At 37.6% G+C, this 23,543-nt stretch overlaps 3 protein-coding genes and 1 pseudogene across 4 annotated transcripts; 2 read left to right on the top strand and 2 right to left on the bottom strand.

Annotated features, from left to right (window-relative positions):
- Positions 1-5,498: 5,498 nt before the first annotated feature.
- LOC121811251 (mitochondrial import inner membrane translocase subunit Tim9-like) lies at positions 5,499-7,484 on the top strand. Its single transcript, XM_042212070.1, has 2 exons — positions 5,499-5,710; positions 7,003-7,484. Exons 1-2 carry the CDS (start codon positions 5,613-5,615, stop codon positions 7,184-7,186), a joined length of 282 nt encoding a protein of 93 aa, XP_042068004.1. The 5' UTR covers positions 5,499-5,612; the 3' UTR covers positions 7,187-7,484.
- Positions 7,485-11,708: 4,224 nt separating this feature from the next.
- LOC121740828 lies at positions 11,709-15,979 on the bottom strand (annotated as a pseudogene).
- LOC121741718 lies at positions 13,719-15,880 on the bottom strand. The gene is made up of 3 exons (XM_042134603.1): positions 15,641-15,880; positions 14,265-14,478; positions 13,719-14,134 (listed from the first exon to the last, which is right to left on the bottom strand). Exons 1-3 carry the CDS (start codon positions 15,878-15,880, stop codon positions 13,719-13,721), a joined length of 870 nt encoding a protein of 289 aa, XP_041990537.1.
- Positions 15,980-20,681: 4,702 nt separating the features above from the next.
- On the top strand, positions 20,682-23,537 carry LOC121810935 (elongin-C-like). Of its 2 annotated transcripts, none has more exons than XM_042211677.1 (4): positions 20,682-20,931; positions 21,273-21,378; positions 22,902-23,026; positions 23,236-23,537. In XM_042211677.1, the coding sequence occupies exons 1-3, from the start codon at positions 20,826-20,828 to the stop codon at positions 22,978-22,980; spliced, it is 291 nt and encodes a 96-aa protein (XP_042067611.1). In that variant the 5' UTR covers positions 20,682-20,825; the 3' UTR covers positions 22,981-23,026; positions 23,236-23,537. The 2 variants fall into 2 exon arrangements, with proteins under 2 accessions (XP_042067611.1, XP_042067610.1); XM_042211676.1 differs by having other exon boundaries at positions 20,684-20,931; positions 23,231-23,537.
- Positions 23,538-23,543: the final 6 nt, after the last annotated feature.

Raw genomic sequence — 23,543 nt, 5'->3', positions numbered from 1 at the left:
CGGTGAACCCAGGTGGTGGTTCCATGAACACTGGTTTAGGTAACTCTCCGTGCAGAAATGCATTTGTCACATCGAACTGGTGAAGCGGCCAATCCTTATTAGCCGCAATCGAAAACAATACCCGTACAGTATTAATCTTAGCCACCGGGGAGAATGTTTTAGCATAGTCCACACCATACGTCTGAGTGTATCCTTTCGCCACAAGTCGTGCCTTGTATCTCTCTACTGTCCCATCTGGTCTCCTTTTTATCGTGAATACCCATCTGCATCCGACAGTTCTAGCTCCTTCAGGTAACTTGCTTTTAACCCACGTACTATTCTTCATCAGGGCTTTCATCTCAACAAGCATTGCCTCCCTCCACTTTTTATGCTTCATTGCATCCTCGGTTGTTTGAGGGATATCTTCTTCTTCGTACAGTGCAGCTTCAAAAGCTCGAGCCATTTTAGTCAAATTTCCTTGCGCGAAGTTCGCCACCCCATAAAGACTTTTCTTCCCTATCTTTTCGGGGGAATACCTTTTGGCCGGGATCCCTCTTGTACTTCGGAACGGAAGCACGTATCTCCCGGTGTCTCCATCCACTGCGTTATCCTCTCCTTGGAGATCTGTATCAACCGGGTCAGTAACAACAGCATTCGGATCAGGACTTGGACTTACCTCGGATATCGTCGGAGGAGGATCGTTTGGGGGCGGATGAGACGATTCTTGTGGGGAGACGTGCTCGGCGACAGTGAACTCCACTGGGTCTGTTGAATCCTCACTTGAGGAGCTTGGCAATGGCACAACCCAACTTAGATAGTCCTCGGAGTTACTTGGACCACTCTCCCCCTGACTACTAAGGTGGGTATGATAAAAGAACTCGGTTTCAAGGAAATTACAATTCATGGTGGTGATTATTTTCCGAGTGGAAGGATCATAACATCTGTAACCTTTTTGGTTCACCCCGTACCCCACAAGGCGAGAGTTTGGTTCGTTCATGTTTTGGGATATGAGTATAGACCGTACAACCAAAGACTTTCGGCTGAAGGTTTAGGTGTTCAGGTATTTTGGCTTGTTTGGAGAGGGTATCAAGGGGGGTTTTCATGTTTAGTATTTTAGTTGGGAGGCGATTGATCAGGTAAATAGACGTAGCAACTGCTTCTGGCCAAAAAAATGTAGGGACTTTGGATTCAATCATTATGGCTCGGGTCATCTCTAGAATTGTTCGATTCTTCCGTTCTGCTACCCCATTTTGTTCGGGTGTATATGCACAAGAGGTTTGATGAATCACGCCTTTGTTCTGACAAAATTGGGTCATAGTACTGTTCACAAATTCCCTCCCATTATCTGACCTAAGGGTTTGGATAGTGGTATGAAATTGTGTTTGGACAAGTTTAAAGAACGAGGCAAATTTATCAAAAACATCAGACTTGTGTTTCAAAAAATAAATCCATGTCATTCTAGTGCAATCATCAACAAAAATCACAAAATATCTAAAACCATTCCCACCAATAGTAGGTGCAGGACCCCAAACATCAGAATGTACTAAAGAAAACATGGATTTCACACGAGTATTTGTAGGTTTAAAAGACTGTCTATGGCTCTTGGCCAAAACACAAGTTTCACACGAAAAATTAGACAGAATCGAAAGGTTCGGGTAAAGCAATTTAAAGTAACCAGGAGAAGGGTGTCCTAGTCTTCGGTGCCAGAGCCAAGTTTCCTGTTGTGTGGATCCGTGAGCCAGCATCGCACTGCCATGGTGAGCTATCTCATCCACATAATAGAGCCCTTGTTTCTCAGTGCCACGCCCAAGAATCCTCCTCGTTTGAGTATCCTGTAAAATACAAAAGTCGGGATGCATCAGAAGTGTACAATTCAATTCCTTTGTCACATGACTAATAGACATCAGTCTCTGAGATAAAGTAGGAACATATAAACAGTTCGTAAGCCGGAGTGTAGGAGATATTTCAATTGTGCCCGATCCTTCAACATTAATCAATTCCCCATTTGCAGTTTTAATATAGGATTTCGTGTCCTCATCAATGTCAATAAAGTCGTGCTTATCCGGGGTCATGGTATCAGTTGCCCCACAATCAAATATCCAGCCCGTTGAGTGTTTATCAGAGATATTACGTACATGAAATGCAGCGAAAACTTCTAGTAAGGGTGCAAATTGATTTTCAGACATATGATTGGGGTAAGTATGAAATTTCTGAACAGTTTGGGGTTTAACTTGAAGTTTCTGGGAATCAGGGGGTCTAATTTTAAAAAAATGGGGTCTTTTTTGATAATTCAGATTCTGATGGGGTAAAAACTTATAATAGTATCTCATAAGATTAGGGTTTGGCACAAGGCCAAACCCGTTACCTCCTCCTTGCGCCGACTTCTCTATCGATGAATCCATCCTCCCGGCGAAATTGCCGGCGCCCCTTATGTTGCCGCCGGTCGGATGACTCTCCTGACGCGCCCCCACCCCTGGTCCAGTCGATTCCCCATTATTTCCGGTATCAATTCGCCGCTGAGCTCCATCACCGTTTACTCCGACGGCGAATTTCGCCTGAGCCGCCCTTGTCTTTTGTCTTTCTTCCCACCACTCCGGATACCCCAATTTTTTGAAGCAAGTTTCCCACGTATGTTTCTGTCTTCCGCAATGGGAACACCACAATTTCGAGGTGTCGGGGCGCTGATTTCCCGATCGGTTGGTGGCGGAGGAGCGCGGTGGTGCGCCGCGGTTCGATGGTCGCTGGTTCTGGGTAACTGAGCTTTGACCGATTGCTGCGAATCCGTGTCCGATTTCACCCCCAAATGACGAATCGGCATTGTTGCCGCTGGCTTCTTCGGTGGGTGACGGCGATGCCGGTGGCATGATTCGACGTCGAGCCGCCTCTGTCTTCACCCATCCGTAGGCTGCCTCCACTGATGGGGTCGGTTCCTCCTTCAAGATGTCTCTTCGAATTGAATCGTATTCCTGATTCAACCCGGTCAGAAATTTGATCAATCGCTTCTCATTCGAATGGATTCGAAACTGATCGATTCCCTTATCACAGCAGCTAATCGGCTGCTTCTGGCTTCTGTCAATGTTGATCCATAGCCCATGGATCCTACGGTAATAAGTCTCTAGATCGAGGTTTCCTTGTTTGATGTTTATTGCCTTCTCTTCCAGGTCGTAGATGAGGTACTTGTCGGCTTTGTTTTCGAAAGTCACTGCAAGGCTGTTCCATAGAGCCTTGGCAGTGAGATGATGGGCGAAATCTGCTACAATATCGTTTTCGATGTTGTCAACGATCCATGAAAACACCACTAGATCATTCTCCTCCCACTCATCGAACCCCTTACTTCCCGGTTCATGGGGGGTCGTTTCGGATGTGCGAGTAGGCTCCTCGGCCTCCTATCTTTACTTTGATCAGCCTTGACCAAAGGGGGTAATTCTTTCCATTCAATTTGAATGCTACTGTGACGCTTTTGCTATTTCTTAAACTCACGATCTGCTCCGGATTATCCTTCTGGTCTTCGGTTTCTGACATATTTTGGTGTAGGTTTCTGGGCTGGACAAAGGGTCGAGATTTGGTATTTTTTTGGCTATGATGAAACCTTTCTGAGCCAAGGTCGTTCCTGCTCTGAGGCCATGTTAAGATTGGTGGGAGAAGTTTTCTTTATTCTGTGTTAATAATATGTTACAGAGACTACATAGTTATAGGCTAGAAAAACTACACATATGGTAAACCTAAATCTACATTAATTGCTTTCTCTAATTTAGGCACAATATATTCTTGGTATCAATCACATAATATTCTCCCGATATTATGCGATTTCATTCTAACAACCATGAATCTTGACTACTAATCCTGAAAATTTTTAAACATTTGTTTAAGGATAATACTCCTTCTGTCCACGAATAAGAGTCCCGTTTTTCCATTTTAGTTCATCCGCGAATAGGAGTCTCGGTTTACTTTTACCATAAATGAAAATAGGGTTCCACCTTCCACTAACACATTCCACTCACATTTCATTTAAAACTAATATATACAAGTGGGACCTCTATTCCACTAACTTTTTTTCCACTCACTTTTCTTAACATTTCTTAAAACCCCGCCGCCCATAAATGAGACTCCTAATGGTGGACGGAGGGAGTAATTTTTAACAAATTAAAATACTAACTTTTAACCTTTTCTGTAAGAGTGAACTCCACCAAATGACCCTAACTTTTGCACTTGTTACACCAGTGACCCCTAACAAAAAAATAGGCACCAGAGGGGCCTAACGTTAAATATAATCACAAATGAAGTTTTTTCGGACCAAAACACCCTCTGGCCCTAAAAGGGCATTTTTGTCACTCCATTATATTGCTGACATGTAATTTATGCCACATTTCTGTCAGCAATTTCTTATGTAATTTTCTAATAATTTTTTGAACTTCATACGTAATTAAAATTTTATCATTATTTACCCTTTCTAATTTTTTATAATATACATATTTATCATTATCTGCATTAATTAATATGAACATAATAAAATGAGACCATTTATTCCTTATAGAACTCATTTTTTGGTATTTTTTCGTGTTTTTATTTCCCGTAATTTATTTTATTTACATTGATTTATGGATCAATTTTATTTATTATGAAAATATCCTAATTTTGCAGTATTAATTTATAAATTTACATTGTCTTAATTCAAATACTATTATTAATAAAAAATCTTGAAGGATTAAATAGCTAATATCACATGCTTAAACTTTTTCAAAATATTACTCACGTTTCAATTTTATCACGAATGGCAATAAACTATGCAAATTTATATCTAAAGATTGAATGTTCATATGATGTTAAAAATTTCAGTTTGAGCTAAATTAAAATTACATCAATAAAATATCAATCATAAAAATCGTCTTAGAGTTAGGCTTAGAGTAACAAATTAGTTCGATGATATATAATGAAATAATATTTTAAATGTCAATGTTTCAATAAAATCATGATTGTATCATTTAATTAAATGTGAAATATTTTTTATTATGTGTATTATTGATTTGGATTTTATTGCATAAATAACTTCACTTTTTCATATTTTTGTTTCTCAATTAATTTCATACATGATATAACTAGTACTATATTGTTACCACTAACTATAAATATAGGGACATAGGAATTTTTTTTGTACAAATATTGACAAAACTTTAATCACGTTTGAAGTACTAGAACTTATTAGGAAATCACTTAAGAAGCTACTGACAGAAATATGACAGAATTCATATGTCAGTGAGTTTAGGCATTGTCAAAAATGCCTTTCAAGCTATTTGGGCATTTTTGTCCGAAATGTGGCTAAAAAAACTTCATTCGTGATTATATTTAATGTTAGGCCCCTCTGATAATATATATTTTTTTTATTATGAGTCGTTGGTGCAACAAGTGCAAAAAATAAGTTAGAGTCATTTGGTGCATTTCACTCTTTCTTTCTGTAATTATAAAATCAATGCCTATAAATTGTGTACCCTTTTGATAGGAGGCGGCGCTAGAGTCACTAAACCCTTAACCTAAACCCTAACTTGCGACCAAATCCTGAGCTCTATATAAACGAAGCTCTCAATTTCCATTTATGAATCAATAGAATTCAGATCCATATATCGACGCTTCAATTCATGGATAAGAACTTGTTAGAAACGGATATCTCATCTCTCTCCGAGTCCGATCAAGCACGAATTTCTTCGATTATCGACCAGATGCAAACGCGCGACAGGTACATATGCATTCACAAAATTCTATAATTTTAACAGCAACCTTGTTGTTAGAACTGTGAAATTGTATTTACATTGCTTGTTAATCTTTGGTTTTACTCGCGCTCTTCATCTGATTGTGTATTTCCCCCTTCTCTTTGCTCTAAAATTTGGTATGGTTTAAAAAGCAAATTCGAATAGTCTAGCTTGTCGTTTACTTATGCAAATTCCGTATATATTTAGTGAAAGCGAATTTCTTGCAAGTTTTCAAACTAAATGTTTTGGGTATGTGTGTTTGCTTTTGGCAGCTTCAGGTTTTATAGGTTGCATTGGCTATGAATTTGTGCAACTTTATACATGAAGCAAAAACAAATATTCTCCTTAAAACCAGTGCATTTCTCGACTTTGGTGCAATTGGACGTTAAGGGAATGACATCTATTTTGAAAATATAATTTCCACCATCTCTTTGACATAGGTTGAATTGGTTACTTTAATTTCGATATATTGTTGATTTAGAATGGCCTTATGTCTTTCCATTTCCTTTAGAATGTCTTTTGTGAATGATCGTCGCTAGGAAGGTCTGATTTTCTGACAAGTGTTAGAAGATGTTGCAACTCAAAGTCGGAATGTTTTTTTGCTCTGTTTCCTTACTTACAATAGGGTAATGAGTATATTTGAAGAGTCACTCTTAAGTAGTATGGTTCTGATGTCTTTCTTGAGTGTTTATGACCTTGTTAAATCCCAAAAATATGCTGCTATCATCCAAGTATTGACATTTCCCAGCCTTAATTTGGTTTTCTGTTTGCTTATCGACGTGATTATAGTTTCAGAACACATTTCAATAGCTACTGTCAAATATCTGTTTGAACCAGAGATATTTTGTTCCTTTTGTTGTAGTAAGTGATATGGAAATGTGTCAGCAACTGGATTATGATCTTTCTGTTAACCATTTGACTTGTATATATATAAAAAATATCGTTCTCCTATCAAATTCAGTTAAATAATTATGTTGCATTTCGTCAATAGTAGCTTGCTCAAAAATGAAGCCCCGCAACTTCTAATCACATGGAAATTCCTCAAGAATTGATGTTGACAGATGAAATGTATCTTCTTTTGCTGCTGAAGTTGATTAACTTTGTTTTTTAATGGTTCTACCCCAAGTTATTTGAGCCTTGCTTTGCCTATCATAACAGTGTAACACTCCTCTTAAAGAATTCTCATTGCATTATTAGTGGTAGTAACGACTAACAACTGTATTGCTTCACTGGTTATTTGGGCTTTTCAGCTGATGAAATCCTTTGTTGGCCACTGCAGCCTTGGTTTGTATAGCAAGCTTTCACAAAGATGCTTCAATGACTGCGTAACTTCCTTCTACCGTAAAACTTTAGGCAAGCAAGAAGAAATTTGTGTGAGGAGATGCACAGAGAAGTTCTTGAGGCTCTCAACGAGGGTGGCGACAAGGTTTGCTGAACTCAACCAAGATGGTTCGCGTCAATAGTCGAAAGTTTTGAGATAAGCAAGAAGTAATATGTGCAAAAAATTATTCCACCTCTCAATGAGGGTGGCTGCCTCCACTCATTGATGCTCATTCTTACTCTCCAATTCGTTTTGGAACCAACACAATCCTTCTAGGTTACGGATATTAGGGTGTCCACTATAAGGCGGACACCCCAATAGCTCCACCCCAGTTTTTGTCCATAGCCCCAGTTTTTTTTCCATAGTCCCAAAATTTTGTTTCTGCCACTATGGTGTACACTTCCAATAGCCTCTAAATTTTATAATTAATTTTCATTCTATAATGTTTTTAGTTTCAATCTAGTATAATTAAAATCATTGCAATGTAAATAATTAGAAAATGAGGTAATTGGGCCGAATAGTCGTTGTATTGCAAAAGGGTAAAATTATACAACGAATATTTAAAATAAAATACAACTAAAAACTCTGTCAACTAAAAACAAGGTAATTGGGCCGAATATTCACAAAAGCTCTCCTCGGGCTGATCGGTGCCCACCATGGGGTCTGATGTGATAGCATCCCACACCCCTGCCACGGCAATGCTCTTCGATTTGGTGTAGAGCTTGCCCCGGTTGGAGGGTGGTGGAGAGTAGTATTTATAGAGGTAATTAAAAAAAAAATTAAAAATTCGATCGAGGAGCGTCGGCGCGCCGATCGCTGGCCACTATGGCCAGCACCTATAGGCGCGGCGAAAGGACGCCCGGCGAGTCCTTGCCCTCGTTTTGCCTATCCGTCGTCCGCCGCCTACCGCCCCCCATTTCCTCGTCCGCCCCGGGGACGGACATCTCCTTCACTATAAACCGCCCCGGGACCGCCCCGCCGGGGCTATAGGCGCGGCGGTCCCATAATGGATGCTCTTATTGACTAGCAGTATTTGACTAGAGAAACGAAAGTAGTTCAATAGACTAGAGGAGTAGTCATTTATTTCTGTATGTAATTGCAAATGATTAAAGTTTATATTTTGCATTGAATTATGGAGTAGTTCTTTATAGTTTTCTCATTGCAATATAATTTTTTTCACTTATTTAAATAAAGTACTAGTACTACTTATTTGGTTTCGCGTAATACTCATGAGACGGAAGGAGTATATAGCTACCGCTACACAATAATTACTATTATTAGTTAAATATTATAAATCAAAAATGTATTTAATTGATACAGAGTTTTTTTTATCTTAATCAACAAATAGAAAACAAGATATATCTCATTTGTCTGGTATTTTATGTTTGATCAAATACATCTCATCTGCCTAGAGGGTATGTATGTTACCATCTCAACGGAGAAAGCGGCACCGCTAGTTGGCTCTCTCCTAATTTATAATCTTTATTTTTTTAATGTGTTTTTATCACATATAAATATTTCTAGATTGTTCTCCACCATTTTATATCTTGATTATCTAGAAGATCGACTAAGTAAGGCTTGTTTTGGTATGTAAGGATAAATATTTCTAAAATATGTTTTGTTTGGTATCATGAAATTGGTGAATTTGGAAACAAATAATCTAATTTTCAACTTACTATTTGGTACCATAAAAAATTTCGGATTTAGAATTGGGTTTCAATTCCATATAAAAAAAAAGTTTCAATTTCATGATCCTCTAAATTAAGTACACTGTACACATAAATAACAATCTATGTGGATTTTCTGTTAGTAATATTGATTTTGTTTTTAAATCTTGTAAAGAAATAATCTCTTTACTTTACATTCTAGGTATATTTCATTTGATTCTTTGTTTGTTGGTTTGTTGTTGTTTGAATTTTGCTGATTATTGACTAAAATTATGAATTTTGTCATGTGCGATTTTAGTTGAGATGATAGTAATGAATTAGTTCAATATATACCATTCATATCAAACGTTTGGTACATTTCGAAATAGAGAAATCCAAAATTTGAAAGTTACATTCTCTCTCGTATAACATTTTCTTCAGATTTATTGAAAAACTAATTTATTATTGTTTGAACAAATAGTATTCTTTTTATCCTATCAATAATATTCACTTTCCTTTTTAATTTGTCTCACGACTTATTACTACAAATAGAAACTCATTTATCTCTACTTTATTCCATCTCTTTTACATTTATTCTCTCCACCTATCACAAAATAAAACTACATAAAATCTCGTTCTCGTGTGATCTAAGAAATTAGTCATCTTCTTTGGAACGGATGGAATATTAGGCTAGACAAGTTGCATACTTTTGAAGGTGTCCTCTTATAGAAAAAAATTGCAACAAACAAGATACCCACATAGTAAAAACCTTGATGCTAAGAAATAAAAAATGGAATAAATAGCAATGAAGCATCCATAAATCCAAAATCTCTTTGCATTTAAAGATCCACATATCTAATCCCCATTTCAAAGTTACAATCTTGAATGTCACCCAAATAAAGCCACTAAGACCATCCACAATAGGAATAGCCGAGCCATAGCCTAGCCACTGCCACATCATCAGCACTAAAAATCCTCCTGCCACATCATCAAAACAAGCAAATAGCCCAGCAATAGCCCAGCCATAGCCTAGCCACATAATATCCACATCACTATTAACAAATATATACAAAATGAAATAATTAACAATCACACAATATACGAAATTTAATTTAAGAGACAAATACGAGAAAAGTTTAATAATAATATTAAAATTTAAAAAAGTACAATAATTTAAAAAAATACATTAATTAAAAAAATACAATAATAAAAAGGAGTGTCAATTCACTCCTCGTCTCCGTCGTCGCCGCCTCCGTGCTGTCGCCAACATCGCCGCCGCCACCACCGCCGCCGGTCTCCCTCCGTGCCGCCTCCAACTCGTCCTGCAGGCTCATGAGCAAGGTTTGAAGCACGCTCTTCTCTACGGGATCTGTCGCCACCCGCTATTCGGCCATCGTCTTGATCAACTGAGCGCGCGTTTGGGCGCGAGCGAAGAATTTGAGATCCTCGGTGGATTGGCCAAGGGGGGATGCCGACTGGACCTCCTGGGAAGCCCCGGCGTTCCCCCTCGCCTCCCGCTGAGCGCGCTTGCGCCCCATCGGGCGAGGTCGGCCACCGACCGAACGCGGCGTGGGGAACTCCTGCGTCGTCTCGGGGAGGTCGTGGGAACCACCGCTGCTGCCGCTGAAATTGCCGGTGTAGTTCAGTCGTTGCTTCTTCGGCCAGCCAGAGTCGACACTTACTCGAAACTTCTCGGACTCGTTCAGCACAAGATAGCAGTTCCAGTAGGTGAAGTCCTTGTATACCCCCTTCAGTGGGAAGGCTTTCTCAGCTATTCTCCTGCAGTCCTCCTCCGTTTGGCCACTGCTCATCATGCGGAGTGCGTTGGTGTACAAACCCGAAAATCGGAAGACCGCACTCCTGATTCAGTTCCAGGCCTTCCGGCAATCCTCCCCGTTGCGTGGCCTCCCCTCCGGGCAAAATCTCATGTAGGTTGCTGCTATCTTGCCCCACATGTTGACGATCCTCTGCTCGTTCGAAACGAGAGGATCGTCGCAAACACTCACCCACGCCTTGCAGAGCGCGACGTTCTCCTCGTCCGTCCACCTCCTCCGTACCTCCTCCTCACCCGGCTGCGACGACTCGCCGACCTTCTTCTTGCCCTTCTTCGCGGGGGCGCCACGCACCCGCTCTGCCCCTCCCCCTTCAACGAGAGTTTCCGGAGCTCTGGGAGTATCAAACACCAAGTCATCTAAGGAGAAACTATCAAACCCCAAGGGCGTTTGAGTCGATGTGTGCGATGAACCAGTTGAAAAATCTAAACTGGGGCGATAGACATCCCCCGCCGTCGCCGGGGACCCCCCATAAGTCCACTGTGTAGCCGGTACTACCCCCGGAGTCCCCTGTGTCGGCGGTACCCCCCCGAGCATCATCTGCATCCCGGGTGCCCATCCCGGTACAGCCGGAAACCCCCCCGGCGGACTCCCCCCCGTTGGCATCCCGGAATACATCTGCTGCCACGGGTACATGTTGTAGTACCCGGGCATCTGACCCCATCCACTTCCCACGGGGATCGATGGAGTTTGTGACCCGCTACTCCCGGAACTAGGCTCGTTGTGGAGATCCATTTCCCTTGTGATCTTGTACAGAAATTAAGATAGAGAGAGTACTCGTTAAAACAAGTGATGCGAATGAAAATGACGAGCAAAACGCGTATATATAGTGTTTCGGAAAAAAAAAATTTAATTTCGCGCTAGGCGATTCGGGCGCTGCAATAGCGCCGAGCGGACCGCCCAGCGCCACGCGACCGCCCAGCGCTGCGCGGTTTCTCTCTCCATTCGCCCGCTGGGCGACTGCAATAGACCGCCCAGCGAACCGCCCAGCGCCGGCACTCGGCTGGGCGGCATTGTGGATGGTCTAAGAAATGTCATAAAGAGAATCCAAAAATTGATTGGATTACTTCAAGCAGTATACCTACATTTTTCATAGCCTACAAAAAAGAGAAAGTGTTAGTATTTGAATTATGCATAAAAATAAGCATTCATGGCATATAAGCTGCGTGTGGTGTCCGGCTCGAAGCAGGCCGCGCCACTTTCAGTTGGCCCGCAGATAAGCCGCACACGAAGTCAATGTTTGCTTGCAGGTTGTGCATCCGCTGCTTCGTTCTTCGGTACACACCATTTCTTCGTTGGTGCAATCATACCTCTGATGATATGAATATGTGTCGAGTCTTTAACATCTCCAAAAAAGACATTGATTTATTGACTAATCAGACAAATTGAAACAGTTTAATATTCTAAAATTTGACCAAACTATATGGATTTAAATAGCATAGCTACTACGAAGTAGTATTACATTTGAGAATGATTTAATAGGCAATGCTCTCTACCTGCAGAATTCCGACATCAAAAGCCCGAAATTCTTCTCCGATGTACTCGGCTTCAAATCCTCATTAAAAAGCGAAAATACATAGGTTTCGAAGGTTCGATTAGGCATCAGCGGCGAAAACTCAATCAATTTAGTGTTATACGACGCCACATTGTTCACTCCAACACCCATCTGATCCGGGTCGCCTCCAGAGGGCCAGCCCATCTCCGCCACCACAATATCCACATCCCCATCGCCGAATACACCGCATCCAGCTGCGCAGCAAACATGCTCGTGTACTTCATCTCCGTTTTTCTATCCAAAACGCCGCCGTTTTGCCGGAAAAGCGCGTAGTATCCGTCTCCAGCTTCATCGGACAATCCGAAGTACGGATAGGGGCAGATCATGAACGGCGAATTCGAGCGCCGGTGAAATTCTAAAATCGGGGCGAATATGACCCGGTCGTAGACCCGCCGGAACCGGCCGGAGCTCGGCGGGTCGGACACGGAGAGTATCCCGAGGGAGTGCAGCGTCGAGACCTGGATCTCGGCGGCGAGTCCGGAGGATTCGAGGGCGGCGTGGACGGAAGTCATCGCCGGGAGGAGGTGGGCGACGAGATTCCGGTCGCCGACGGCGAGGATCTCGTTGCCGACGAGGATGCAGCGGATTCGGATGGCGGGGTGGTAGGGGAGGACGTTGGCGGCGACCCATGCGAGGGCGGAAGCGGGTTTTGCGACGGATGGGACGGCGTCGTTGGGGACGGTGATGGTGAGGGAGATGTTGGTGGCGGCAAAGGCGGTTATGATGGCGGAGTTGGCGTCGAAGATCTTGACATTTTCGAAGGTGGTTTTGTCACGGATGAATGCGGCGACTTGGGATTGTGGGGGAGGTTGTCTGCCACCGTGCCGTAGTTGCTGCCGATGGCATGCGCCGCCGCTGGTTGGTGGCAGGGTGATAGGACTAGGAATAGTAGTAGTAGTAGTATTATCAGCATTACTAAGAGGGGGAGGAAAATTGGTTTTGAGGTGGGAATTAATTTTATTATTTATGTGGGAATTGAATGAAGTATATAGATGTGTTTGTTGAATGAAGTATATAGATGTGTTTGTGATTACATAATCTGTGTGAGGAGACTAGGAGTGAAGTGGAGAAAGTGAAAACGTGACAACGTAGGAATTGAGGGACTTGAACGTGTCCCCATAGATAGTGTAGTTGCCCACCCTTTTAATTTTCTAGTTATGTGCTAACTTTTCTTGAGATGTAAGACTAGATTATTGAATTAATCTTGGAATATAAAGCATGATAGTTTGATACTATAACACTTATAATTGCCTAATCTCCCACATTAGATAAAGGCACCAATACAAGATGGAGACAAAACAATATTAGTATAGAAAAACAAATACTACAAGATGGAGACAAACAATATTAGTAGTATAGAAAACAAATAAAATGGTTCGAATCATATGTCAAAATGTTACAAACTACCAACTGCGAGCGATATATTTTGCCAAAATTGAGATTAATACATCAATCACTACTGAGTCCAATTCCATACGCTTCGGCAGAAAAACATTTTGGGTCGCCAACATCACTAAACTAGAAACTCTTCAGCTTAAAGAAGGCTTCTGCAAATGAATATAAACCTCATCCAAAAAAAGTTATTTCATCTAAAGCCGGAAAAGAATAAAAAATAAAAGAACTATCCAAGATCCCAGTTATTCATATTCCATTCCTCTCGATATCAGACCGAACAAAGGACTTGAGCCGCTGCAGTAGAGCGATGCAGTGGAGATGAGACAAAGACGATGGGGCTGTGTGGGAATGAGGAGGAGAACTTACTATTCTTTCACAAGGCGATTCCCATTTTGCCTCCAAGTAAGGCAAGGCTCTCCATGGAGGAAGAGGCATTGAGTTCTGCTCGAGAGAGTACCTGGATGCTTCAACCATGATTTGAAGCAGCTGTTTGAGGTTTGGCACGGTGCCTACATAGATGGCTGGAAGAGAACTCAGAACTGCATTATATGATTTTACTGCTCTTGCTATCTGGAAGTGACTTCGGAAGTCTATATCAATGATGTATCTTTCAGTTCCTCCATTGTTATCTTGAGCTATCACATCTACGAATTCATGTTCACCTGGATTTCCAGAGATTGAATGGAACAGTATTTAGCAACAATTTACACATTGAACATATTTCAATGTTAACTGAGTTGATCAAACATCAGACAATAAATGCTTAGTGCATACAAAAGTAAATGAACATACCTCCAGGAACTTTGCCATCACCTTGCCATTTGGTTGCACATAATGCTGCATCATAACCAGAAGATTGCAGAAGTTTCACCAGAGAGTAAAGAATGCAGCTAGCATTGCATGGATCTGGCTTCTCAACTTGCCAAGTTTCTGATATTGAGAGAATTGAGGATTTGATAACCATCATCAAATCTCTTTCATACTGGTCAACTGATCGATTATAGAACTGCAAAAGTGAATCTGTTAAATACAAACACAATGCTTCAATAAAATGGCTAATTGCAGCTAAAAAGACTCGTTTCTCACTATTAACCTGTCGACTTCAAGTTGAATAGATGTGCAATTATAAAAAATCGTAGGGAGGGGACATCAATTCCCACCAGTTACATTGTGATCAAGTTTCTAATTGAAATTTTCAACAAGACATTGCATACTTTAGGGATATCCTACTTTTCATATGGTTATTCATAAGTAATACTAATTCAATTCAACTATGACATATTCAGAAACCTTGTCCATAAAATTCATAAGAGTAGAACAGGTGGAAAGTTCAAATCAAAAATTACTTTCTCAACCAGCCAAATCTTTATAAAAAGGGGATTAAGGACAAGGCTAAGGGGCTGAATGGTAGACCTCACAGAATCATGATTAGTGGTTAACTTCGTATGCTAATCATAGTAAATAAGTAGTTTTTCCTGGTTCCAACTTCCAAAACACTATTCACAATATATCTAAGCATTTTACACGGACATGTAAGTCGATGACCGATGAAACCATGCAACATAAAAATCATCCTCTTTGGATGCTTGTGCTTTCTCTCATATGGAACTCCAAATATCATAAACTAACTACAAACTGATGCTTACTGGTAAACTTGAATGTAAATAATATTCTAAGTTGCATATGAGACGATGACTACAGTTGATGTATTTGAATGTACCGGTATGACGAAAATTGAGAGGGATAGAATTTCAAGCATCTGTTTGCTTTTATGAACGAATTTTTACATTCATTTGACATGTAAAACTATGTTAGGTCACAACGATTACTCAACAAACTTGGAAAAACTATGTCTTCTCACCTGTTTTTAAGAGCATGTAAAATCTAGCCTGAATTGTTTTTAGAGACCTCTATATATTGTAAAATAAATTCAAATTCCAATTGCAAGGAACTATCGAGGATTAATTTCGCATCAACAAGCACTTTTTCAAGCAGAGGTACTAATTCTATCTCGCAATTAAAATAAAAACAATCGTCCAATTCACCACACTCATCCAAGCCAAACCTCTTTCACAATCAACAACACAAAATCACCAGACACAAACACGCGCACCGTAACACACGAATAAATAATTCACAATCAGCAAACCATAAAACACACTACTCACCGAAATCCGGTCGGTCAGATAAGCCAAGTCGGATAAGCCGGAATCGCTGTCGCAGCTGCACCACGAGTCAGCTACGGCGCTTCCGATCTCGAAAAAATCGCTAACCATAACCGCCAAGTCGAGCTCGCTTCCGGCACTCCGGGACGAGAACTCGCCGCCGCCGCCGAAGCGTTGCAGCCAATTGTTAGCCAACAAATTCATTCCGCCGCCGTCGATCGCCACCGGTGCTTGGCTACTCATTAAAATCCAGGCCTTGTGAATACCTCTTTCAAAATTATAGCAAGTTTAGTATAATTTGATGAGGTTTGGCTCCCTTTAAAATTGATCTGGAAAATGAGTTTTGAGTGGAATATGAAAGGTTTATACCACGGAATTTGCGCGTTTTTTTAAGTAAACAAATAAAATAAGCACGATGTTGTTTGACTTTGTTGCCCTTATGATTTTTTTATAAAAATTACTAGTAAGTAGGATTACACTCTTTTGAATTTTACTACTACTATCCCTTTTCTCTTTTATTTTATTCAATTGATAAAACTATCTAAAATGTGCAATATTTATTTTTGTGTATATAGTATTATACGGAAGATAAGCACTAGAAAGTGCGATAATATATCACATAAAATATAACTTAGCAATATAATGAATCTAAAGAATTTATTATTTTATGTATGTCATGTGATATTATGGAATGAAAATAAACTATATATGATTAAAAGTAATTGTATAATATGTCAACACTATGTTTATTTGAATATATTAACAATGTCAACATTATGTTAATTTGCATGGGTTAACAATGTCAACATTGTTAAAAATGTATTACTAACAATGTCAACATTATGTTCTTTTGAATGTATTAACAAATCTTCACTACATACGCATTTTGCAATTATGAGCGAGATGGTGAAATTAGTAGTAGTTGCGTAATATTTCATTTGTCCCATTAAAAATGAAATATTTCCATCTTTGGATTGTCCCATTTAAAATGAAACATTTCATAAAATGGAAACAACATCATCTCTATATTTTCATCATTAACTCACAAAATAACACTTTACAAAATTTCGTAATAAAAAGTAAATGTTTTATTTGTAATAAGAGGAGGGAGAGTTTAGGTAGATCATGAGTATGTATAATATCTTAATGCAATTAAGGAGATAGTGAAAGTCATGCAAGGGGTATGATCGTCAAATGAGTGGCCGGAGGTGGATATCCATTAAAAAATGTGGGACGCGGATGGATTAGGTGGACCACGACCCAAACAACATGCTTTGGCTGCCCAGATACACTTCAAATCTGCGGCCTACCGCACACCTATTAACTACGTTTGTATATTTTACTATGATTAATTATTATATAATATGAAATTAATTTAATTAGAGAAATATCTATAACTAATTATCATCTAATTATTCATCTAAGTATTGAGTTGCGAGATTCAGTCTCATAATTTAAACTTAATACTACTTATTTAATCGTGTAATAAAATGTTGCAAACCGAACAACTTCTATAAGGTGTCGTTCGGTTGTCATGACTAATTATCATGACTGAGTAATAATTTATGTACCCAACACACATTTATCAACTATCAAAGCAATGTAGGGCCATGCAGCGGGAGACATATAAATATAGGGAGTGGATCCCCAGCTGTGCCCAAAAAACGACGTAGTTTAGTTCATTTGCTACAGTAAATTTTCAATTAAGCTACCAATTCTGCTGTTTCACGGAAGGCGACGTTTTGTCCCACTTTTACAAACTTTAATCTTATCAAATATAGCTTCAACCTAAGCAACACTAAATAATCCATATATAATCGGACAATGCTTTTATATAAATAACGATTCGTTAGCATTGACATATTCATTAAAATTTAAAGATTATTTATTTTACTAATTACAATTTCATTATCTTACACTCAGTTGAGGGCTCATTATAATTTTACGTATTCAACTATTAATACTATGACAAATTATTTAATATTAATATATTAACTATAGTTGATCTTATCTTGGGAGTAATCAATTCTAGTTATAATTTATTTTAACTACAAATTTATCAAATTCAGAAAGTCATTTTATATTTAAATTTATAAGTCACAATCACTATTACACTAAAAAATAATTTAAAAAAATAATTGAAACTCCCTTTGCATTGTTCTTTAAATTATTTTTAATGTAATTTAGTATTTAATTTTGAGATAAAAATTTAAGAGATAATTATTATTTAAATCATAATTTTTATTGACTTCTTATTAATTTCATAAATTGAAATATAAAATCATAACTTTTAAAATTTTCTTGATTGTCTCACATTTCTCAAAATAGAAACTAATATGACAAAATCAAATATAATAAAACAAAAATCGGACATTTTCTTTTGATAAAACGATGTCATTATATTTGGAGTGTTAGTTAAAATATGATGATATATAAAAATGACGTGGTTTTATTGTCGTATCATATTTTAAATTTATCATATTAGTTTCAATTTTAACCATCATAGGAAAATTGAGAAAAACGAAATGTTATGTTTGAGTTTCAAAGTTATGGAATCAGCCAAAATTAAGCAAAAAATTATGATTTAATAACAACTACCCTAAATTTAAATAAAAATTGAGTTTTCAAAATTAATAAAATTTTAGCAAAAAATAAATTAGAATTGAAATTGAAACTTCCTATTGCAATAAATAAGCTCTTAGTTATGATTTTAAATAATAATATATTGATATTACATTAATTTATAATAATAGTATTAGTTAAAATAATTTCAAATGATAAAATTTTAATTACTAAAAAGTATTACTTATTCAACAAAGTGGAGTAGTATTATTATATATAAGTAAATTCACTATTAAATAAATTATTAAATAATTTCATTAGTGGCGGCGTGGAGTGTGGACGGTAGAGCAGTGCAATTAACTTGAATCATTGTTACTAAGTCTACTATTGAAAACTTAATTGAAAGAATTTTATGTAGCAAAGAACTAAACTACGTCGTTTTTTGGCACAACAACCCCTGATGTGTTCCCACCATAAACAGGAGATCCACTCCCATAAATATATGAACAAAATTACTACATCGACTTATTGACTCAAATACAAAAATAAAATTAAAATAATAATTCAAGCAATGAAAGATGATTATTTTGTTGAGAGATTGTAGAGATCCCTTGCATGAGGTTGACTCATTCGCAATCGTTGACACGAATTAAGACGTGTTGCAAACGTGCATTTTTATTAGAGTCCGGTCTCATTCATATGATTATTTTTACATGTCTTATAATTGCGTGCATGATTAGAAAAGGTGATTTTATTACTTTATAAAGCTTCATTAATAAAACCAAATCGAGGGAAACAATATCAACAACAACCACCACATACAATCATATAATTGCCCAATAAAGATTGGGCTTTTCACATTCTTAAAAGCAGTTCTAATAAATCCTTTAATGTGTGATTGAATGCACACGGCCCCAGTTGACTAATTCGGACGTCCATATATGTATCCCAGCGGGCCGTCTTCGAAATACCCACATAATCATATATTACTCCATCGATCCGCCTTTAGGAGTCTCGTTTAATTTAAAAAAATATTAAAAAAAAAGTAGGTGAAAAATATTAGTGAAATATGAGGTTTCATTTATAGTAACAATGAACTGAGAATCTTAGTTGTGGACGGATTAAAATAGGAAAATGAGACTCCTATCCACGGACGGAGGGGGTATATTAAAATTAAATATTGAAATAATATTACTTCCTCCGTCTATAAAAAATAGTCTAATTTGTGGACGACACAAATTTTAATGAGAAATTGGTTAAGTAAAAAAAAATAGGGAGAAAAAAGTAGGTAAAGTAAGAAAGATGAGGAAAATGGATAAAATATGATAAAGAAAATTTTCATTTTTAGAAATTAGACTACTTTTTGTGGACATCCTAAAAATGCAAAATATAACTATTTTTCGTGGATGATGAGTACTATTTTCGGCCAAATTAATTGGTTGCAACCGTTGCACTTCCTCCGTCCTCTAATATGTGTCCCACTTTGACATGACATGATGACACAAGTTTAAAAAATGTAAAGGAAAGTGAGGTAAAAAAATTTGTGGTATTTGAGTCTTGCTTTTAATTCTATAATATAATGTGAGAGTGTAATAAATGAGTGAATGGAATGTGTGGTCCATTACTAAAACATTGAAAGTAAAATGAAATAATTAATAAAGACGGGATCGAAATGAAAAATTGAGAACTAGTACTACTCCCTTCGGCACAAATTTTAATACACTATTGGTAAAGTAAGAGAGATTGAAAGAAAAAGTAATTAAAGTATTGCTAGTGGAAAATGAGTCTCATTTCATTGGAGAGAAAAAACTTTTCAAAATAAGAAAGTACATATTCTCATGAGACAGACTAAAAAAGAAAGAATGCATACTCTTGTGGGACGGAATAAGTACTATCTTTTATTCCTAGGTTCTCCCTCCACTTGCAAATTAACTGGACATAAATTTAGGTGGAGTATACATAGATTATTTTCAACGATTACTATAATAGAGACCTGATGTGGTAGTTGCTTGGGTTCGTCGTTCAAACAATATATTAGCACATATTCTAGCTCGTAACTCCTTTATGTATCATCCCTTTATGTTTTGGTCTTTTATTCCGGATTGTATCGTTGAATACTTTTAATCAATCCACCGTCGTTTCTTCAAAAAAAAAACTTAAAAAGTACGTATATAATTAAAATTACTATAAACCTATAATATTGACTAGATATAAATCCAACGTTTTACCAAAGTTGGTGGTAATATAGTGAAAAAAGAGTGTAGGACATTTCTAGAAAAATTGTGGAATACAAATTATATTAAATTATTAGGCACAAATATAATTACACTGTATTTATCAAAAAAATAAACTCTAAACACATTATAAATTGGTGATATATAATTTTACTTTGGAGATAGCTTATAAACAAGATAAATTGTATCCATATTGACGTATAAATACAACTCCATTTAATAAAAATTAGTGATAAGATCACAATTAAGAAGGGAGTATTAAATACATGAACAAAAAAACTCCTTTCCAGAATCGTAGTTATCCAACACACTAAGCAGACGACATTTCTCATTTGCGAGCAACGGAAAACAGTTGGTTGGAGCGCTTGATCGGCGATTAATCGGCCGCCGCGATGAAGAAGGAAGATATGGTCATGCTGATCAGCGCCGAGGGTTTCGAATTTGTCATCGACAAGAAAGCGGCCATGGTTTCTCAGACGATCCGCAGTATGCTCACAGGTCTAAATTCCTGAAATTGAAAAAGTATCAATTATGTAATTCTTGCCTATTAATTCGTTTTATGTCGTTTTTGGATGAATTTTCATGATGCTGGGGGTTAATACTTGTGATTGAGTTCGATTTTTGCGTTTTATGAGAAATATGAAGATATTGAGATGCGTGTTGTAAAGTTGGATTGAGTGTTTTTGAATCTATTTTTTGAGTTCACTTATTATGCTTTGTGTGTTGCAAACGAGACAAGAGTCCTATCCATCTGATAATGATTGATAATAGAATCATGAATTCTTGAGATTTCTTCGTTTGGGGGTTTCAGATTTCTTGATTGTTTTTGCGTGTATTAGGTGGTTTTTTCGAAACGGAGCACAGAAAGGCAAATTTTCCGGAGATAAGCACAATTATCCTGGAGAAGATCTGCCAGTATTTTCATTGGTATCTTCGATATGCTAGGTTTGCCCACTTCCTATATACTATCGATGTATTCAGTTTGAAAGTTCCAGTCACTCGTTAATTTTCACTGACTATGTTAATACTGTGTTTAATCTTACTTGAAAATGTTTTATTCTTTTTCAACTCATGTCTTCTGCTTTGGTTGCACGTCATGAGGCAAGGTAAGTGGGGTGCTTGGTAATTTGTACTGATGATCTTTGGCATTGATGGTGTCAGTCCTCTAGTATGATCCTTAGCAATTCTCCCTTTCCTCTAATATGATCGTGTTAGGTACTTAGTTATAAGCAAATAATCTATGTTTTCTAATATATGACTTGTTGGATGATTGCAAGTGATGCTTCATGTATGATAATATAGTTAGGCGGAGAGTTTGTTTCTTTCTGAGGCAAGCAAAGGGGGGTGGCCAAGTTTTGGCTATTTTTGTATTGGTGGCCACAGTTGCGGTTGAGCAGTGGCTGTGACGTCAAGTCTAGATATAGTTTGTGCTTGGCAGATACTAGGTAGAACTGTAGCTACTAAAGGATGTCAATTTGTTCTTATGATAAATTGTTGATTTTAGGTCATATGTACGAGCATACATAGATTATACTCTATACCAACGTATCTGGCACACATGATTGATGTAATTAGAACACTGTGATGATGTTCTCTAAGGATTGGGGCATTGGGTGAAGGTGTTGAAAAGCTAAGAAAGAAACAATATAGTTGCATCAGGCTTAAAATATCCAGTCTAAAATAGCAAATTCAGAGTACAAAATTATTTTTCATCTTCAATGATTTGTATTTGGGTTTTATTCTGAAACCAATTGCAGAATTCAGACATGTTTTGATTTTATTCAAGAGGAATCTCCATTCATTTACAGCATGCTAAAACAAAAGTTTTTTAATTTTTTTATTTCCCAAATCCTTTCTAAGGCATTGTTTGTGGTGCTTTTGTTTGTACTTTGATAGTAAGTTCGTAACACTCTTGAATTGCTAGTACAACCTTCATAAAAAAGACTTCATATGATAAACATCACTAATCGGCCAAATTCAAACCCAATGTTTTCAGTTATAATTCGCTAATCATTTTACTCGTTGTATATGCCCAGGTGTCTCATACTATTATTTTTGTGTTAGCATTATCAACTTATGCTGTAAGGATGACCCAGGGGCCACATATCACTATTTGAAGGAAAGATGAAGGATTAAATAAGTTAATGTCTTACTTGAATAAAAGGTTGCAATTAGTTTGTTTAAAATGGAATCTCATGTACATATGGTTATTTTTTTATACTAGTATTTTATTTATGTTCAGGAGTACTCGTTTTACTTTATTTGAGTTACTTAATGGCATTTAGGGATTAAAGAGAATGGAAAATTTAAAATTTACAATGAAATGAAGGTGTATACTGGTTTCTTTAAGGATGGAGTGTGAGCAGCCAACCCCAATTTACAGAATTGTAGTTTCTCATTTCCTAATACATGGATTTCTTTATACTACCATGATTTATGATGATGACAAGTTGTCCTTTTGTTTATAGTGGCAAGAAAACTGAGTTCCACATTGAACCTGAGCTTACACTGGAACTTATGATGGCTGCTAACTACCTCGACACCTGATCAGTCTCCAAATACCAACATCTCTAGTACTATAATACTAACCCTTGTAAGTACTATACTTACTCATCATACTTAAACTGAGATTTTCTTTTGAACAGATCCTGTATTTGTTTTTGGTTATCTGCGGAAGTGGGAAACGAGCTCTTTTTTTATAGTATTTCTTTTCCATAATACATTCTGCAGTTTTTCAATCCCTTTCAAATTTGATCATTTCTATTAGCCAACTGTTCATCTGCTTATCTAATGTCAGGGAAGATTGACGAGGTGTTGCTGCTCATGTTCTGACATTTGACAGCCCTTGAAGTATCCAATTTCCGCCTTTCTATTATGCTTAGCTACAGCCGGGACGTAGTAAGGTGTTGGTCACTCTGTTAGCGTAGCGATATTATATCTGAGAATATGGCACTTCTACCGTTCTGTTAAATGAACCTATGGCGAGATATTTTAGTCAAAGTCACTGCATATATTCAAATCCTATGTAAATTCGTGTTTGTATGCCTTTTACCTTCTTGATTTAGAACTTGCTATTAATTAGTGTTGCTATTTGTAGTTGAAAATCTTAT

The sequence above is a fragment of the Salvia splendens genome, chromosome 7 (assembly GCF_004379255.2).
Source record: "Salvia splendens isolate huo1 chromosome 7, SspV2, whole genome shotgun sequence".
Classification (NCBI taxonomy): domain Eukaryota; kingdom Viridiplantae; phylum Streptophyta; class Magnoliopsida; order Lamiales; family Lamiaceae; genus Salvia; species Salvia splendens.
The sequence above is the reverse complement of the archived record's forward strand: the minus strand, read 5'-3'. Positions and strand labels throughout refer to the sequence as shown.

What these genes read in the sequence shown, in the direction of transcription:
- LOC121811251 (XM_042212070.1), top strand. Translation starts at nt 5,613, where the DNA reads ATGGATAAGAACTTGTTAGAAACGGATATCTCATCTCTCTCCGAGTCC. An exon ending in CAGATGCAAACGCGCGACAG is followed by an intron (nt 5,711 to 7,002) that starts GTACATATGCAT and finishes TGGCCACTGCAG; the next exon opens with CCTTGGTTTGTATAGCAAGC.
- LOC121741718 (XM_042134603.1), bottom strand. Translation starts at nt 15,880, where the DNA reads ATGAGTAGCCAAGCACCGGTGGCGATCGACGGCGGCGGAATGAATTTG. An exon ending in ATCTGACCGACCGGATTTCG is followed by an intron (nt 14,479 to 15,640) that starts GTGAGTAGTGTG and finishes TCACTTTTGCAG; the next exon opens with TTCTATAATCGATCAGTTGA. An exon ending in TGATGGCAAAGTTCCTGGAG is followed by an intron (nt 14,135 to 14,264) that starts GTATGTTCATTT and finishes CTGGAAATCCAG; the next exon opens with GTGAACATGAATTCGTAGAT.
- LOC121810935 (XM_042211677.1), top strand. Translation starts at nt 20,826, where the DNA reads ATGAAGAAGGAAGATATGGTCATGCTGATCAGCGCCGAGGGTTTCGAA. An exon ending in GATCCGCAGTATGCTCACAG is followed by an intron (nt 20,932 to 21,272) that starts GTCTAAATTCCT and finishes TGCGTGTATTAG; the next exon opens with GTGGTTTTTTCGAAACGGAG. An exon ending in TGGTATCTTCGATATGCTAG is followed by an intron (nt 21,379 to 22,901) that starts GTTTGCCCACTT and finishes TTTTGTTTATAG; the next exon opens with TGGCAAGAAAACTGAGTTCC.